At 39.4% G+C, this 18648-nt stretch overlaps 1 protein-coding gene across 3 annotated transcripts in view; it reads left to right on the plus strand.

The window, feature by feature from the left end:
• SLC4A4 (solute carrier family 4 member 4) overlaps positions 1 to 18648 on the plus strand; it is a 170849-nt gene that overhangs the window by 44033 nt on the left and 108168 nt on the right. For all 3 annotated transcript variants that reach the window (XM_063309922.1, XM_063309920.1, XM_063309921.1), the window contains exon 3: positions 3227 to 3385. In XM_063309922.1, coding sequence (XP_063165992.1) covers positions 3227 to 3385 — 159 coding nt within the window. The remainder of the gene's footprint in view (positions 1 to 3226; positions 3386 to 18648) is intronic.

Genomic DNA, 18648 nt, shown 5'->3' on the forward strand with positions numbered 1-18648 from the left:
TCTTTTTCGTTAGTCAATTCGTGCATATATGTTGTGTTCTTCCTTTTATTGAGTTGCAGTGTGGCCAATGACATGTACCTTTAACTGTACTGTTACTTCTCCAATGCTCTGCAGCATTGTGACGGCTGTTAAATCCCAAGGGAATACATCAGGAAGGAATTCGTCCCATTCCCCCCTCCCCCCAATATTGGGAATATGAGCAGCCAGAGAGGCTGTAGATTGGTGGGGGGGGTGGGGGGTGGGGGGAACAGCTAGTCTCTCCACTTCCAAAATCCAGAGAGATCAAAAACATTACCAGGGGGAAATCTGAAAGAAATTCTAAAGCACTCTTAGGAAAAAAAAAGAGTAGAGAAACAGAAGCCTGTTTCACAGCGAAATAAATGCTAGGCATAACTTTCATCAAAACTATTTGGGACATCTTGGAGAGGTACCCCTGATATTGCTGTCTGTATCAAGGAAAAGGAAATAGATTGTGGTGTGCAACATTTTGAGAGGCTGTTGATCTTTCCCTTTTTCTTTCTCTCACTTTTTAGCTAGAGGGCTGTCTGGTTCCTTCCTAGAACTTTTGCACTTGTCAGGTTCCATCATTATATTTTTGGCAGTGGTTTATAACTGGCACAACTTAATTCCCAAGCCCCTCAGCCAGCCATTGTCTCTATCCCCGCCACGAGGCAGCCTCCTGCTGCTATTACATCTCCAGCCAGTCCATTCAAGCAACAGTTCCCCTCTAAATTAAGCCCTTTCTGGTTTTCCAAATGTTAACATGGATAACAGGACCAAAAGTCATGGTGGGGGTGGTCTCTACCCTGATGGTTCTAGTCTAATACTAATATTGGCCTGTGTGACTTTGGTTTCCTAGTCTGGTCTACCTTGAAGGGATGACATCAATCTGCCCCTGATTCAGGTTTCTTCGATCTGCCTGTTGTCTTGGTAATGGCTCTTCCTCCTCTTCCTCAAGGCCCTTCCCTTGTCCCACTACAGCTATTGAAGGCAGCTGCTTCGTTCAAATGATGAGTTAGTTCATGGGAAAAAAATGAAATCTACTGTTCAAGCTTTGATGAGTTAGTTCATGAGAAAAAAGTGAAATCTACTGTTCAGCTGTATCTTTATTAGGAAGAGTCAAAATAACTGAAAATAATATGCAAGCTTTAGAGGTCTCCAACAACTTTTCATCAGCCAATGTGGCATGAGAATCTGGGAAAGGGAAGACACATAGTTTTTTCAAAAATAATAAAAATGTGGCAGGAGTTTGACCCCCAAGACGCACAGTTTCCAGCAATATTCTAGCTGTCTTTTAAATAAGGCAACCCAATGGACAAATCTAATTTTCATCATGGATTGAGTTGATGGTTGGGGAAACTGTCCTTTAGCTGTGATTCATTAATTCTCTTCCAGATGAGAATTATTTGAATGAATCCTTCTTTATAGGCCTTGAGATAAATGGCGAAGATAAAATTATTTCAGTTTTTTTCCTTAAATACGTTCTGTGATAATTATTAATTTTACTGGGTTCTATATTGCTTTATTGGAATCTAAATTGTAAATTAATGAGTCATATGGCTTATCTGGTTTTTAAGTGCAATTATTTATTAATACTCCTTTCTTTAGGGTTACAACTGTTTCTTAATGGTTTAGATTTTTTATGATAATATGTGTTCTGTGCATAGATTTATAACTGGAATTATTTACCTGTGAAAATGTAGGTTATAAATTTGTTTTGAAAAGCTGGAAAAACGTCCTTATTACAATTCTTGCCCTAAAAGGTGGCTTATAAACATTTTAAATAAGGTCCTATGTAAGTGTTAAAAAAAAGTAAAACAGGATAAAAGTAGCAAAAGTTTAAACCTAGTTTAGACCTATCTGGTACAGGAAAGACAGCAAAGTCACATCAGATGGGGCCCTCACCTTATTTGATAATGATCTTATTTATATCCTGTTCCTTAGCCTAATTATTTGCTGAGCTGAATATCTATCAAAGTATTAGTTTGAATGAAAGCATTCTGATGGCACACAGAGATAAAAAGCAGCTGATAGCATGCAGAGATGATAAACATGTTCTTGAGTTTACGGGAAGCGCATCTTCAGATCAACATATTTCTGTCTGCAAGTCTCCACCCTAAAGCCCTGAGAAATGAGTGGGTAAAACCAGGCTTATTTGACTACATCAAAGGATTTCCATGTTTATGTCCTGTATGAAATTAAGGAGATTTAGATTCACTTTTAAGAGAAGAAGGTAGATTATCAGATCATGAAGTAAGTAACTGACTAGTTTAAGAGGTGTCGCATATGATGCTATAAACACATACCTTGCTTTGTTTTCTTTAAAATCTTCATTGCATAGAATGAATGTTCAGTTTCAAAAGTAGCACTGTTTTCATTTCATCCCTGAAATCACAGTGTTCTTATTGTTGTGGACGATGTTATAAAACAGCTGTCCTAAATTCTAAAATCCACAGGTTCTGGTCACTCATGGCTATAGAGAGAAAGGCAAAAAGCCCAACATTCTGACGGATATATTCACGTGGCTGTACCACTGCATTCTGCCGCTGACACTTTTCCGACCTACAAGAACTGTTTTTTGGCATACGGGGCATCAAACTGCCTTTTTCAAAAGCCCCATCTTGTGCAGATGCCTAGTTCATCAAAGGTGATGGAGGCGTCTGTATTTTTCCCCTAATTAACTTGTTTCTCCCAATGGCAACATGTGTTCCATGATTGTTGAATGGCCCTCAAACTAACACTGAGAGTGTTCTGTTCATCTCAAAACATTTTGAAACTGGAAAGCCAGAGAGACTAACAGTGGCAGCTCTGAGTCAATTTCCCCCCCTTTCTCTAATGTTTAGACATATCATTGTGCATTAGCTTCTTCTCCCTGCATGTATACCATTATTTTGTGGAGGCCGAGAAATCCACAAACTTTTAGTCTTCCTAAAAGTTACAGGGCGATTGGGAAAATACTTATCATTGTGCTGTCAGTGAACACCACGTCTAGCTGGGCCGCTCATCTGTCACTTTTTTGCACCTACTTACTTACTTACTTACTTACTTATTTATTAATCCAATTTCTGTCACTGCCTATCTCTCCCAAAAAGGGTACTCTGGGCAGTTTAGGTACTTGGTGCCTAAAAACTATATTTTGCTTTATTTACACAATGAAGTGATACTAATGTCACTTGACACAAACGGCAAATTGGTAAAGAATCTGCAATACCTTTATTTTTCTTAGGTCATCATACAGTCTACATTGGGGTTCATGTTCCTAAGAGTTATCGGAGAAGAAGGCGCCACAGAAGGAGGCCCAAGGAAAAGAAAGAAAAGGAGAAAATTTCTGAATCAGATGCGGAAAATACTGATGAGATCAGCGGGAGCATCCTCAAGCCACTGAGTGAGTAATGGACTTTTGCTGTTTTCTCAGGAAAGGGAACTGTTTGCAAATATGACTACCAGCATTATGAGATGCTAACATTCTTTGCAAGGAGAATGCAAGTGTTTTACCAAAAGTAAACATGTACAAGGAGATTACACTGTGTTCTCTGTTCAGAATTGATTGAAGTGCTTGGTTTCAACATCTCAGGTTTTCAGACACTTTGAAGTATTGCAGTGACTTATTTACTAAGTCAGGAGGTATTGTTTTCAAAGACGTACATTAAGGATAGCTTAATTGGGGCAGCCCAGGTTCCATCTTCCTTCTGGGTGCTAAATCAGGCTGAGGGATGTTTCCAGATTAAAACTTGTCTGTGGTTTTTACTTTATTATGATGTTATTATTCATGCTTAAATGTATATGGTTTTTTAAAATTATTCTGTGCTTTTATAGCCTTAAAATATAAGCCACATTGTTAATTTGGAACAAAAAGGTGGTGTAATAATTAAGGAAACCATATAATATAAAATAATTTAAGTGCTAGCAGTACATGCATTCCTTATCATCACCAGACATCTGGGGCTTTTTTAAAAAAACAAACAACAAGAACAACATATCAATTAGTGCGCAACTGTTAAAAAGATTACTTGTCTTGTGAAGACTTACTTGTAATATGTAGGTCTGAGGAAACATGCATAGTTACTAGGACTTACTGAATTATATGACAGGTACAGAACCAACAACCCAATTCATTGTGATAATTTGCAGACATGGTATATGTTGAAAGAAGGAACATGAATTCAAACATAAATATAAATAAGTCTTCCCCAATTGGTGTCCTCTCTCTGTTCAACACTGGCTCAGTTAGGATTTAAAGATTTTGTAATCCAGTGCATTTAAAATTCACAGCGCAACTGAGAAGTTGCTTTAAAACAAATTGAAAGTATAGATGTTAGCATTATACATTCTGGACTTTTTAGTTTGGAGGCACCTTATTTTGTATTATGTTGTTATAATTAATTGTAATGTATTGTTGTTTCAGTTGCTTTATTCCATGTCTGTACTGTGCTTAGTTACAAACCTATAATAAACAAAATTACTCCTAGTACTACCCCTGGCTAGAAGGAACATCTAAAGCAGTGTTTCTCAAACTTGGCAATTTTAAGACATGTGGACTTCAACTCCCAGAATTCACCAGCCAGCAAGTTTGAGAAACACTGGTCTAAAGCAATCTCTCCACCACCCTATCTGCCAAGCCTGGCAGATTTCAGTGCAGTTGTCTTGTTTCTTAAGAATTTCAGGAATAGACTATTAGAGTCTGTTGCAGTTCACAACATTGTTAAGAGGGGGTGGGATAATTTGTGTTACGTGCAAAAATAGCACAAAATTCAGCCTGGAAATGCAGATTTGCAGATCCTGAAAATGATTTCAGAGTTCAAACCTGGGGAGTATTTTTACAGGTTTTCTAAAACTCCTAATCAAGAAGGCAATCAATACAGGGGAAAATAGATATAGATATAGATATAGATATAGATCTCTCTCGCTCTCTCTCTCTCTGTTCCATTACCTGATGTTTTTCCATTTATTTTGTACCATGTTACCCTGTCAGGTGCTACATATTGTATCAATACATGTCCAGAGCAATTTGTAGGTTTAATGTACTTTTTAAAGAGAAAAAAAACATCATTAAAGAAAAAAAAAATAGAAATGCAAAACAAAACAGGCACATTTCTTATAAATAGCATCAGAAAGCATTGTTATCTGGTGCTTTTTTCTGTTCTGGGTGTTCTGATTCCCCTTGCTTCTAAGTAATGCTAGTAAGTAAATGCTGATGGGTGGAAAATACTGGTCTAGAAGGTTGTCATCCAAGAATAGGTAGTATTCTTAGTAATATTTCAAGAAGGATGCTGACCTGCCCTTAAGAGAAATCACAGATGATCAGTGGAAACTGCATGAGGAAGTGTGCTAGTATTGCCTGGATAAAGAACCCAACTGTGACTTCAACCCTTTATTTTGATGATCCATCACAACCTGTTCTGATAGAAACCTGCTTTAGGGAAATAATACACACAGTTGCATTATTATTCTAAACAGTGCTGTGGAGTGTGTTCAACTGGGAAGTTTTGCATCCTGCTCTGGGTCCAAATTTTAACCCTTAGGTACTTGTTGCTTTCTCATCGCCTGGTTAACATGCTATACTTTTAGAAATTGAGCCTCACTCTGAAACAACTATTTTTTGACCTGTCAGTTTCCAGAAGGCCTCCTAAGGACAGAGATAATTGAATTATCTTGGAATCACTTTTTAGATATTTGACAAATCTACCCACTTTCTCCAGGGCTAGGGCACAACTAGTACTCCTAGTTTTTTGTTTTCTAAAGATAACCAAGCCAACTCTGCTAACTATAGGCCCATTAATTTCCTGGATATATTTAGTAAGCTAAATGCTAGATGCTTACAGTAAGTTGCAAATGTTTGGATCGGATTCATCCAAAAAAATATATTGAAGGAAGAACAAAATTAATGTAGGGTTGATCCATCTATTGTTGATTAGACCCTTGTTTTATAATATCTATTTGAAAAAGATTTCATCTAGCCTAAGATTCACTCTGAGTGGCCTTTGATGATTGCACAGCTGCTCTTGATTCAGTCTCTGAAGAAATCCCCTAGAGAGGCTGTCGCTTCTGCTCATACAGGTAGTCCTCATTTAATAACCATTTGCTTAGTGATGGTTCGGACTTATGACAGTGCTGAAAAAATGACTTACAGCTGATCCTCACACTTACAACAGTCGCAGCATCCCCATGGTCATGAGATCACGGTTTGGGCACTTGGCAACTGGTTCATATTTATGACCGTTGCAGTGTCCCGTAGTCACGTGATCACCATTTTTGACCTTCCTGGCTGGCTTCTGGCTAGCAAAATCAATGGGGAATCGTTGATTCACTTAACAACAACATGGCTCACTTAACGCCTGCAGTGATTTGCTTAATGACTGCTGCAAAAAAGGTTGTAAAATTGGGTCAGATTCACTTAATGACCGCTTTGTTTAGCAACCAAAATTCTGGTCCCAATTGTGGTTGTTAAGTGAGGACTACCTGTATATAAATTACACAAAAATACTAATGTGAAGATTACACAAAACCTATAAGGTCAATTTTCAAATGCAGAAAATAATTAAAGACATATACATAAAGCATCCTTATTTTTAATATTTTTTACATTAATGTATGCTAAAAATTGAACCTTCACATCCCTAAATTAGTCTGAAAAGATCTGCTGTTTTTGCTATAACCTGACAGCGCTGTGTGATCTTCCTGTAGCTTTCGGTTTGCCTTAGGAAAGCTTAAGGGTTGTTAATGCTGCGCTTTAACTAACCTTTCCATTAGTTAGGCACTGAGATGGTTTGACCCATTCACCTTCTAGGAAGTGGGTTTTTTGTGACTGACCATACCCATCATTTTGTGAAGAGTCAAACTCTTCCCATGGCTACCATTTTGTGAGAGAGCCCACTACATGCTCCAAACCTGCCAGGTTTCATGCCAGACAGTGCAACTTAATGTCTTACTCAGGAACCTGCTTATAGCAGAAGCTCACAGACTACACAGCTAGATTGGTTGCTTTATTGAAGACAAGTTAGAAGCCACACACTCACAGAAGATCTAACTGCTGCAATGCATAGAAAATAAAACCCTTATATAAGTCTTTGCTACGGGATTTAAATTCTAGGCCTTTTCCTCCCCATTTTTTGAGTCAATGGACATTTGGCCATTCTGTTCATCACCTTGGGATGGGAAAGGACCTGCTCAAGACTGATATAATGGTTCGGTCTGCCTTGCAAACTGTTGAATCCTGTCCTGCCAGCTTAATTTCTTACCTTTGCTACCCTCAAAAGTTGTCTACACTTACTTTAGGCCCAGTCCTGCCAGATTTGGGGGGAATGTAGGGAGAGAGTGGGAAATACTGGTTCCTGAATCACATCTCCTTAATCCAACCTTTCATGCTGGATGCATGGGTTTTATCTTGTTTCAAAACATACTCTTCCGAAGTCTGAAAAGATGTTGTTCAGTGATTCTGTCCCCAGCCTGCCTTAGGCCTTCAGAAATGGGATTCAGGCATGTAGCATTCTCTGTGGGGAAGCACACACCTCTCTGCATATTGCCTTGGAAGTGCACATTTGAAAATAAGTGCAACTCACATGGTCCTTCTTCAGCACTTCAGTTCCTCTTTCTCAGGTGCTTGTAGCCATAACAAACACTGTGTGGATGGCTGTTATTACATAGTATTTGATCTTGTTTGCTTGAGTGAATTGAAATACTGTTTGTGCAGCTTCCGTTTCATTAAAAACAGATGGCCCCTAACACAGATCTGACTCGACTTCTCAAATTCTAAAAACAAACTATGGATTTCTGTGCACTGTGTGTTCTGCAACAATATGATAAAACCTTTGCTGCTATCTTAGCAGTACTTGTATCACACAGGGCCTAAGGTTATGGGAAAGCTTTTAACAGCTGCTTCAAAAGGCAGCAGAAATTTAGGTTGGTTCCCATCCATTTATTTATTTATTTAGGAAAGCTGCTGATTATTTGATTGTATACATCATTTGGGGCCAGGTAATACCCTTCTTTGAGGAATGTGCATTGAAGGTAAGAAATGAAGCACTTGGTATGGAAAATACACCAGTGCCCTATAACATCCTTGAATTGGAAGGAACCACTAGGCTAGTGAGTCTCCCCCTATCCTATTTTTTTTTAATTCATTCAGTCATGTCTGATTGCCCACCTGCTTAAAGATCTGCAGGAATCCAGATTAAAATATTCATTATCAGATTACAAAGACCATGGCTGATGCTCCTAGGTAGACTTGTACATACTGTATAAGTTAGATTCTCAAGTTAGACTGGACTAAAATCAAACTGGGTAATTTGTACCTCAGGAACGTGTGGGCTCAGCATATTATATGGCTTATTTGGGTATTATTTGGTTTATTTAAGATGTTTTGGAGGGCTCTGGTTGGTTTGTGTGCTACGGTGATGCCATGTAGTTTTAACAGTCTGTTGGTAGTTTAGGAGATGTTTCTGATGTATGGCAGTGTTACCCTTTTCATAGCTTGTGTTGGTTGGTTTGTAGTGGGTTGAGTGGTCAGGCACTTTTTGATAAAGTTGAGGGGGTATCCATTTTGTTGGGAGATGTTGTATAGGCGGTCTGTTTCCTTTCTGTGGTGTTCTGGGTTGCTGCAGTGTGTTTGTGCTCATCTGAATAATGTTCTTACACAGCTCCTCTTGCTTATTACTTTGGTAATGGAACACTTGGTTAGTGTGGGTTGTGACTCCTGTGAAAAAACAGGTGTCATCTACAACATACAGTGCAAGGACTGTAGCAGCCACTGTGTAGGACAGACAGGCAGGAGACTAGCAGGGCACATCCATGAACACCAACTGGCAGTCAGAAGACACGATGAGGACTCCTTAATCTCACAACACATGGACAGACTCAGCCTTACTTTTAACTGCTGAAATGTCAGCATCCTAAGTAAAACGTAAAGGTTCCTGTTTAGCTGTGTCTGATTCTAGGGGGTGGTGGTCATCTCTGTTTCATGGCCGAAGAGCCAGCATTGTCCGAAGACAGTTCTGCAGTCATGTGGCCAGCATGACAGTCGCAGAATGCTGTTACCTTCCTGCCGAAGCAGTACCTATTTATTTACTCTCATTTGCATGCTTTCAAATTGCTAGATTGGCAAGAGCTGGGGCAAGTGTGGGAGCTCCCTCCGTCACGTGGGGCTCGGGTCTCAAACCGCCGAACTTGCAACCTTCCGGTTGACAAGCCTGGCGTCTTAACCGCTGAGCCACCACGCGCCCTCTGTGAGCTTCCTAGACTAAGCTAAATTTAAGAAATGCTAGGGAATTCCTGGAAGTTTGGCATTCAGACCAATCAGCCATCCATAGACACATAAAGATAAACTACATTTACAAACCATTCAAAAGAGACAATTAAAAAGCTAAGAAGGAAACAGAAAGACCAGAACACGTCCTCTCCAGCAGCCAACACCCAGGTAAGCAGGGATTAAAACCAGGCAAACAATCAAGCAGACAAACAATGCCCTATCAAGGAACTACCAAGGAGAAAACCACACCCCCACCAAAACTGGCAGGGCAAGCTACTGTATATAAACAGGGGGCAAACCCCACACTCACTCACACTGAAGATGTTGCCTAGTTGGTTAATGAAACATCTGCAAGCAAACCACCAAGCTCAGGGAGCAGCAAGGAGCCCACAAATATTTATATTACTTGCCATGGTCTGCAAAAAAGCAAACTGTTAAGAATGTGTCATAATGGACTGCAATTTATTTATTAAATTTGTACACTGCCTGACTCCCAGTGACTCTAATTAATTAAACATAATGTAATTATACATAGCTGATCCTTAAGCAGTGGTATAACTGAGTATCACTAACTTCCTCAAGGACAACTCAAAGCACAGGGCTCAGTAACTGCTTGTAATGTTCTTTTCATAGCTAGATTAGATAATATTTATTCTGGTCAGTCCAAAAATAAAACAGAACATATATAAACTAATTACAGCAAAAGGAGGAAAAAAGAAAGCATCCACATAGCCATAAGATAAATAAATCAGGTATGAGGATGTCAGTCCTGTGCAGGAGTCAGTTGCTTCCGCACATTCACAGCAGCTATACAGAACTTTGCTACATTATGGACTTTTCTTGTCTGATAAGAGAAAGTTGACAAGAGGTTCCTTAGGATAATTCGGTGCATGTGACGAGAGGGAAGATGAGTCTTCTTCGAATATCATTGTAGAAGGAGCAGTGCAGCAGCATGTGGAGAGCAGATTCAACTGAACCATCACCACAAGGGCAGGTTTGGTTAATCATGGGGGTTTTATTGAATCTACCATATAACAAGGTAGATTATTATATCTGACTCTGAAGGAGAGCCTTTGTAAGTTCTTTTTCATGTATTTCATATATTGTCTGAGATTTAGAAAAGCAGTATAATTACTTAGATAAGGAATAGAAGTTGATGGATGGTAGAGATCAACATCTGTGGTCCCATTTGGTGGTGATCGTATGGAAGATGGTGATTTGGAATGTAAGAGGAACAAATGGTAAAGAGCATGAATGAATGAATGAATGAATGAAATGAAGGAAAGATAAATAGATATATTATAAGCCTACGAAACTAAGAGAAAGGGGAAGGATGTAAGAGATCTAAATGAAGGTGGTCTGACCTTGTGGAATATATGGCCGTTCTTCTCATAGGAGCTGACCCCAGTGGAGGAATAAGTTATAGCATAGGATATAATAAAAACACAGATGCTTTTTATCCTAATATCCACATGGAAGCAGTTACATGGCAGCTCTGCTCATTTTGTTGTGAGTTCTGAAAGGGAATGAAGACTCCCAACAGTGCCACTAGCTTGGTATTTTAAATATTTTTAATTGGCAGTAATAATTGGCATTCTTATAGGCAGGAGTCATTTCTCAAAGGTAACTGTATTGTTAAGGATGTGGAACATCCTTATTTATCTGTAAATAAAACACTGAGGGTTAAATTTCTTGTTGGCATTTGTTCCTAATGCAGTGGAGAATTGCTGCCTCTGTGTTCTGTACTGGCAACACCGTTTGCATCTTGGGGAACTCTCAGAGGAGATTATTATTCTGCAATTTCCCTACCTGAACTTTGAGAGTCCAAATGATGCATCTGTCATTTGGAACCTTCTTGTGTTTTTGCACTGCTGCTTACTTTTAATTTCCAGAGAAAATTTGCAAAGGAAGGGAAGTTGTAATTGCTACACCTGGTGCCCTTTGATTGATTGCACTGGAAACCTATCTGGAATCCCTCTAGCAGCCCAGCGCCTGGTCATTCAGCGTGTGTGTCCCCAGGAGACGCACCGCTTCATCGGGGCTGTGATCTGGTGGCATCATTCCACAAAACACATCGTCAAAGCCATTAGTGATTCGGTTATGCTGTAGCGTGAGCCAAATACTGTATACATTATCCAGAGCACAACTCATAAATGAATCAATACTGGTGATTCACCCACCATGTCACCTGCAAGACTGTTCTGTAGAAGAAATTATTTCATTTACATGTTAGCTTTTTTTTTTCCTCTTTTTCATTTGCTCAGAGCTCCTCTTCCCTACATATCCCTTCCTTTTGGCATGTCGAAGAACCAGCTAGGGTCTGATGAAAGGGGAAAATTAATGAAGATGGGTTTGTGCTATGTTGGGCAGACCATGCTATTTATTTTGCATCCTCCAGCATGAGTTGCCCTCTTCTCGGTAACCTTTGCTGATGACTGGCATCACTTGCGCAGAAAAGCTCAGAGCCTTTCCCTACTATATTGTTCCCACCTTTCCTGTGGGCTCCAGTGCCTTTGGTGGGATCTGCACAAGCATTTTATCCCACTGCTGTGACCTCTGCCTTACTCACAAATCATGTTGCCTCCTGCATACTGTTGACATTCATTCCATGCCTCCCCCATTGCATTTATGACAGCTCTTCTGGGAGGCCGCAGGGCCTGTGCCCTGCAGAATGAAAAGTATTTTTATCGTTTGGGAACTCTTATGCCAAATAGGGAAAGTGATTGATTGATTACGTGCCATCAAGTCGTTGTTGACTCTTAGTGACCACATAGTTAGATTTTCTGCATGATGATCTGCCCCTAACCTAGTCCTTCAGGTTTTCCAATGGTGCCCCATTGCTACTGTAACTGAGTCCATCTTCCTTGCTGCTGCTGGTCATCTTCTCTTTCCTTCTACCTTTCCCAGCATTAGAGTCTTCTCCAGTGAGTGAAAGCTTTGCATATTGGCCTGCTTTATTGATTTGTTGATTCATTAGATTCATTAGTTTCATATTCTACTTTTTCTCCCTTTCTCTAATTTTGTACACCATACACTTAACTACCCTTTTCAATCTTATCTCCATAATGTTGATCTAGATCAGTGTTTCTCAACCTTGGTAACTTTAAGATGTATGGGCTTAAATTCCCAGAAGCCTCCAAGGATTACCTGTGATTGCTGAAGAAACACCACTGCATTCATTGCCATGTCAAACCTGAATGGCTCAACTACTGCATGCATCTACATGGGGCTGCCCAGAAGACCACTCAGAAGCTTCAGCTGGTCCGGAGTTCAGCAGTGCAGGCAGTGTTGGGCATGCCTTGGTATGCCTATGTGGCACCCCTGTTTCACAAGCTCCACTGGTTACCTGTATGCTTCCAGGTGTGATTCAGTGTGCTGGTTATGACCTATATGTGGCATAGGTCTTGGTTACTTGAGGGACTGATTATTCCTCCATGGTATCTGCCCAGCCAATTTGAGCCAACAGGGTTGGCCTGCTCCAGATCCTCTGTTGGGACCCAGGAAGTGTGCCTTCTCTGTTGCGGCACCGGCCTTCTGGAATGGGGTTCTCCCGAGATCCAGGGGCTTCCATCCTGATGATGTTCTAGAAGGCCTTAAAGACCTGGCTGTTCTCCCAGGCCCTAGGCTAAAGTGGTTTGTATGTATTTTGGTGCTGTTGGCTGGATTCATCATCTCGTGCTGTTTTTTTCTATTTTCTATTGTATTTTTCATTCGGTTCTTATGTTGTGAGCCGTGTGGAGTTGATCTGGAGTCTGGCACTGCCTGAATTGAATAAAATAAACAGGTATAGTTGGAATAAAATGCTGTGGTAGATGTAGCAGATGCCTTAAAAGCATGCAACTAAGAATTCATCTTAAAATAGTAAAAACCATTAAGCATTACTCAGATCTGAAATGTGACAGCACTTCACTAGTAACTGAATAATGTTCAGAAACCTAATCCTAGTGACAGACGTTGCAGAAAATATTTAGTGAGTGTTCATCCAGCACATTTATTTATTTTATTTTCTATCCCACCTTTCTTATTATATTTTTATAAATAACTCAAGGCAGTGAACATACCTAATACTCCTTCCTCCTCCTATTTTCCCCACAACAACCCTGGGAGGTGAGTTGGGCCCAGTAACCAAACTAATCCATCTTTCTCATTCGCACAATACCTGTCCTAACAATCCCCTAGCTTCATAGAACATAGTAAGATATCCACACTCACACCAGACAAGCTTTGCAATGACCCATTTTCTGGATTTGCACAATATACTGAATCCTAAACTAGTTTAAGCGGGTTAGGGATCAGGTAACACATTGAGGCACTAAAATATCTAACCAACCTTAACACTAACCCAGCTTAGCATGTTGCGCAAATGCAAGGACCTGACCTGACCTGGATAAGCATGTTGTCTGAACACAGCTATTGTTTAGACTTATTCTAGCTTTTATTGGCAGTGTAAGGGAGTTCAACCACATCTGTAGGACAACATATTCCCCACTATTTTTTTTTTATGTAGAGAAATGGTCTTCCTTTCTGCTTTAACATACTCCAAGAAGATATTCTATATTACGGATTGAAGGACCACCCAGGAGTGCCGCCTTCTTTTTTTAAAAAAATAATTTTATTGAAGATTATAATTGCAATACTAAAGGCTAATACAAACTAAAAGGAAGGAAGAATAGAAGGAAAGATAAAAAGTGCAAAGAAAACAAAAAAGTAAAGAAGAAAAAAGAAAGAAAAGAAAAAGAAAAAGAAATATATAAAGAAGTGACTTCCAACCTTCATCACAAGTATAAACAATTTTAGTAACTTTTCACCTCCTCTTAATTTACAACAAATAATCTTTTCATCCCATATCCCATCTCTTATCTATAAACAAATCCATAAAGCATTGTCATTTCAGTCCTAGTGTTAGCAAAAGTCCATTAAGAGTTGCCAGAAATAACAATATATCTATTTTAACCTTGATCAGATAAACCAACTTTATAATCCTTCCTTTTACTTCTAACAATCTTAATCTTAATTGTGTGAATTAGTTGATTCAAGTAATGTCACAGAACTTGATTTATTTTCATTTCTTTCTTTACTCCTTCTCACAAAATTCATCCAAGCTTTAATGAACTTCTTTTGTAAATCCAGTGTAAAAGAATTATTCAGGTCACTCTCTTGGTTTATTTGTAATTCCCTTTTGATTTTTAAAACATCAGCTGGTTTCTTTTGTATGTCCAGTGAAACATCTTTTTCCATGTTATTCTTGTAGCCTGTCATTTGTATATCCACTTTCAATGCCATCTCTGCCTTGTCAGATAAAACTTGTTCTTCTGCCATTTCTTCCAAAACATCTTTTGAACACTGTTGATTTTAACTTCTGATTCCATTTTTCAAAACTACCCTTCAGTATTTCCAATGTTATAATATTTTGCGTCATTCTGTAGCTGTTAGTCAAGTTTATGTATTCTTCTCCTTTAATTAAAATCTTTAGTTCCCTCTAGTGTCCAATTTCTGAAATTGTTTATCTTTTTTATGTTCAAAACAAATTGAATTTCCCACGGGAAGGATTCTTTATAATTAATACCAAAATCTTACGTAAAATTTATCTGGACCCTTAATCAGTTTATAGCTTTTTAAAACCAAAGTCTTCATTAGCTTTTTGCTGTTTATTTCATTTTTTTTTTAAAGTTCTTAAGCTTGTACCTAAAATTTTCTTTCATTAGGGATTGAAACTCACCCTGTGTTTTCAGACTTGTCAATCCAAAGATTCCTAGTAGCTGAAAAGCAATTAATAAGCAATTTCTGAATGTGTTTAGAAAAAGAAGTATGTGAATTTGGTGTCCTTTTAAAGACACTGATAGTGGTTTGAGCAAGATGGCTATTCCCTTGGCTCCCAGCGCTCAAAACCTACCAGAGACCGCTTTCTTGTGGTCTTCTCGTGAGGGGCACTTGTGACGATCTCCCATCCTCTCTTTGTCTGGAGAGATTCGATGAGCCAGTCTACTCACCAGTGGAACCAGGCATGCCTTCTTGAAAGATTCTTCCTTCTGTTCCATCTTCCCCACTTTTATATGCCCTGCTTACACATCCAGTCAGCATTTCCTACTAATAAGCTGTTCTAGGTCTTTCTGTGTGTTTTGTCCTCCACCTAACCTAGTATTTTTTACAGAAGCTCTGACTTCTTTGAAACTTGAATTCTAGCAAGCCAGCTGCTATTTTTTTCTCTCTCTCCTCCACCCACCCCAAGCCTTGGCAAGATGCATGCTATTTTTGTCACACCTGGCAGCTGGATTTGCTAGCTCCTTTCCTAATGCTTATTAAAAATTACTTTGCCTGGAATGACCTGTGGATGTAGGAGTTCTCTTTGTTCATGAAGGCTGATCCTGGGGTTTAAACAAACGATGCTAATTAGTGGTCCCATTACATTCCAATAACTGGGACAGAGCAGTATTTGATTTCTTTAATGTTTAAAATACTTGGATAGCTGATCCACTTTTTCCCCATGAATATTGATAGTACTTTGGTATGTTCTTTCTATCCTCATTGTATTTCCTCTGCTTTTCCTTGAGAACTGCTTTAAAGTAATGCATTGCATGCATTTTAATGAATTTAATATTCACCTTACTATTATGGGTCATGTTTTGCATGATTTCCAATGTAGTTCACTAGAAAGAATGGGAGAAAGCGACCGGCTATTTAATACCAATGTTGCCTACAGTGATATTCTGCTAACCTAAAATGACTGACAAACTTACTAAAAATATCAAATCCTTCCCCATTCTGCTACACAGTTCTAGATAATACATATGGATAGATGTGAGAGCCAGTTTGGTCTAGTGGTTAAGGTTCTGGGCTAGAAACCAGGAGTCTGTGAGTTCTAGTCCCGCCTTAAGCATGACAGCTGGCTGGGTGACCTTGGGCCAGTCCCTCTCTCTCAGCCCAACTCTGTGCAATGTAGACCAGCCTCCTCATGGTGCACCCCGGGCAATGTGACTTGTCATGGCAAAATAGTCTACACATCTGGCTGCTGGACCTCACAAGGATTTTCCAGCAAGAAAAACAGCATGAACACCAAACTGCTATGCCATACCAAAAAAAAAAAAAAAAAGGATAGATGTCCTTTCTCCCCCCATACATGCATAGACACCAGGAGTAATTGTGTGAATTTAATGTTTTGAAAAGAGGTGCTTTATAGCGACTCTGTTGTGCTTCGAAATGTATTTTACAAGGGAATTGCACAGACTGATTGCTCAATCTTTCTGTGGAATATTGGATCTTCTAGATATGGCTGAATATAAGAGGAGGAAAACAATGGGACCAAAAAATTAAAAAAACAACCACCATATAAATTGGATTCTTTATTGCAGGGGCCAGCAGATTTGAGATTCATTGGATCTCTTTTGCTTTTCATTAGCATCCCAAGACTGACTAGTTAGAGCGAGGTGTACGTTGTAATGATTTGGAATGACAGTTCAAGTTGTTTCTGGTTTAGGATTTGTTTTCAGTACCCAAACTAAGCTTTCTGTACTTTCACACACTCTTGGGGATCTGCAGTTTTCTTTCGGCCTAATTTAGCTGGAGGAAGATAATTTCATTGTTGCTATTGTGAAAACAATTGGGGGAGAGAGAGGTCCTTGAGACTGTGTGTAAATCAGCAGAGCCAACCAGTAGATGCTGATCTATATTCTGCTCATCTCTCTCTCTGGATAAACTTAATATCCCCAGATCTTTTGAACTATATCCGTTCTAGGTACATAGATAATGAAGGTGGAAAATAATGTCCCCTGTGAATTGTAATTTTGGCATATATCACTCTATGGGGATACATGTTTTCTATTTATAGGCTTCCAATAATCCTTTTTTTATTCAAGTGGCACACCTCCAGTTCTCTGTGTCCTTTTTACAGCTGCCAAATAGGTGTGGAATAAATCACTGTTCTGTAGAGGTGTGCAAAATGTTCCAAACGAGAACTTGGGGTATTTCAATTTAAAAACATTTTGCTTACCCCCAGATGGATTTTGGATAGGGTCGATGGGAGAACAGGGACATCCCGATTCACCTCCAGGAATTTGGTTGCAAATTATTGGTTTCCTGCTGCTTTTATATATAACGAGTCTTAAGTGTTGCGGTCCTCTCTTCCTCTTGAGGGTGATCCCCTCACTCTTTTTTCCCAGCCCAAGAGAGCTTCTGCTTCTAAATACTAACAGCTTACTGTATTACTTGAACTTGGAACTGTGGTTAACACAAATCATGGTTAATATAATGTGCTATATATGATTGGTAATGTGCTATAAAGAAACACTGTATACCATTATACAGGAGCATAACCGCCCAGAGTCCCCTTTTCTGGAGAGATGGGCGGTGATAGAAATTTGAAAAATAAATAAATAAAGTAAATAAATATTGTGGTCTTGTGGCACATCTGAAAAACATCTAGAATTGAATAAACATAGAAGCCTCCCTCTTGGGAGGACCTCTCTATGGTCTTTTCCCTAATCCCATCCCAGACCACTACTGTGTGTGGCTATAATTATCTAAGCTATCTGAATTCCTTATCTAATGCTATTCTGTGTGCATTCCAGTGAAACTGCTGAGGAAAAGTCAGAAGAAGTTGCTGCATTGGGTAGCAGGAGTTTAAAACATTGCTGAATCTTGCAGAGTAAAGTTCTACTTTGTAAGCCAAACAGCCTTTTATAGGCCCTTTGAAAGACAGAGGTGAATGCTGGTATTAACAAGCTGCCCCCTTTTGAAAAGTGGATTAAACAATCTTCCTCCAGAAATCCTGGGAACTGTGGGAAAGTTTGCAAACTACCTGACAATTATTGCCCCAACAAATGAATGCCAAGTGTACCTTCTAAGTACGAGAAATACAGATTGGCTGACGTTGCAGGACTAGGCTAAAATATAATCAGCTGCTTTGTGGCTGAGCGTGTTGTTTGAACCCCAGAAAGGTGGCCAGTTTGGACTTGACTGTTTTGTGGAAAACAAGCCTCCTGACTTAATTCAGTATTTTGTGCCATCATGGATTTAGCACTCTTCATTATGAGAAACAGACTGATAAAGAGAGTGGTTCTATGGAGGTTTTATTTTTTTTCTTCACCCTCCCAGTGATGTGCAGCACAGATTGCTCTTGCCTTGAAATCATTACATTGGCTGCGTCTCCATAACGCACAAAAGAACAACTTGAGGCTATGTTTCACTTCCTGTTTGATTCCCCAAAGGCGTTTCAGAGCATGCAGGTGCAAGAACGCAACCCCTGCCTGCAACTCTTTATAGCAGCCACATCTTTTCCAGGGGGGGGACAACTTGTTTAAAGATGCAGCTACTTTAAAAAGTTGCAGGCAGGGGTTGTGTTCTTGCACCTGCATGCTCTGAACCCCCTTTTGGAAAATGAGTTAGAAGCACTACATAGCCTTTCCATA

This window comes from Candoia aspera, chromosome 8 (assembly GCF_035149785.1).
Source record: "Candoia aspera isolate rCanAsp1 chromosome 8, rCanAsp1.hap2, whole genome shotgun sequence".
NCBI lineage: Eukaryota > Metazoa > Chordata > Lepidosauria > Squamata > Boidae > Candoia > Candoia aspera.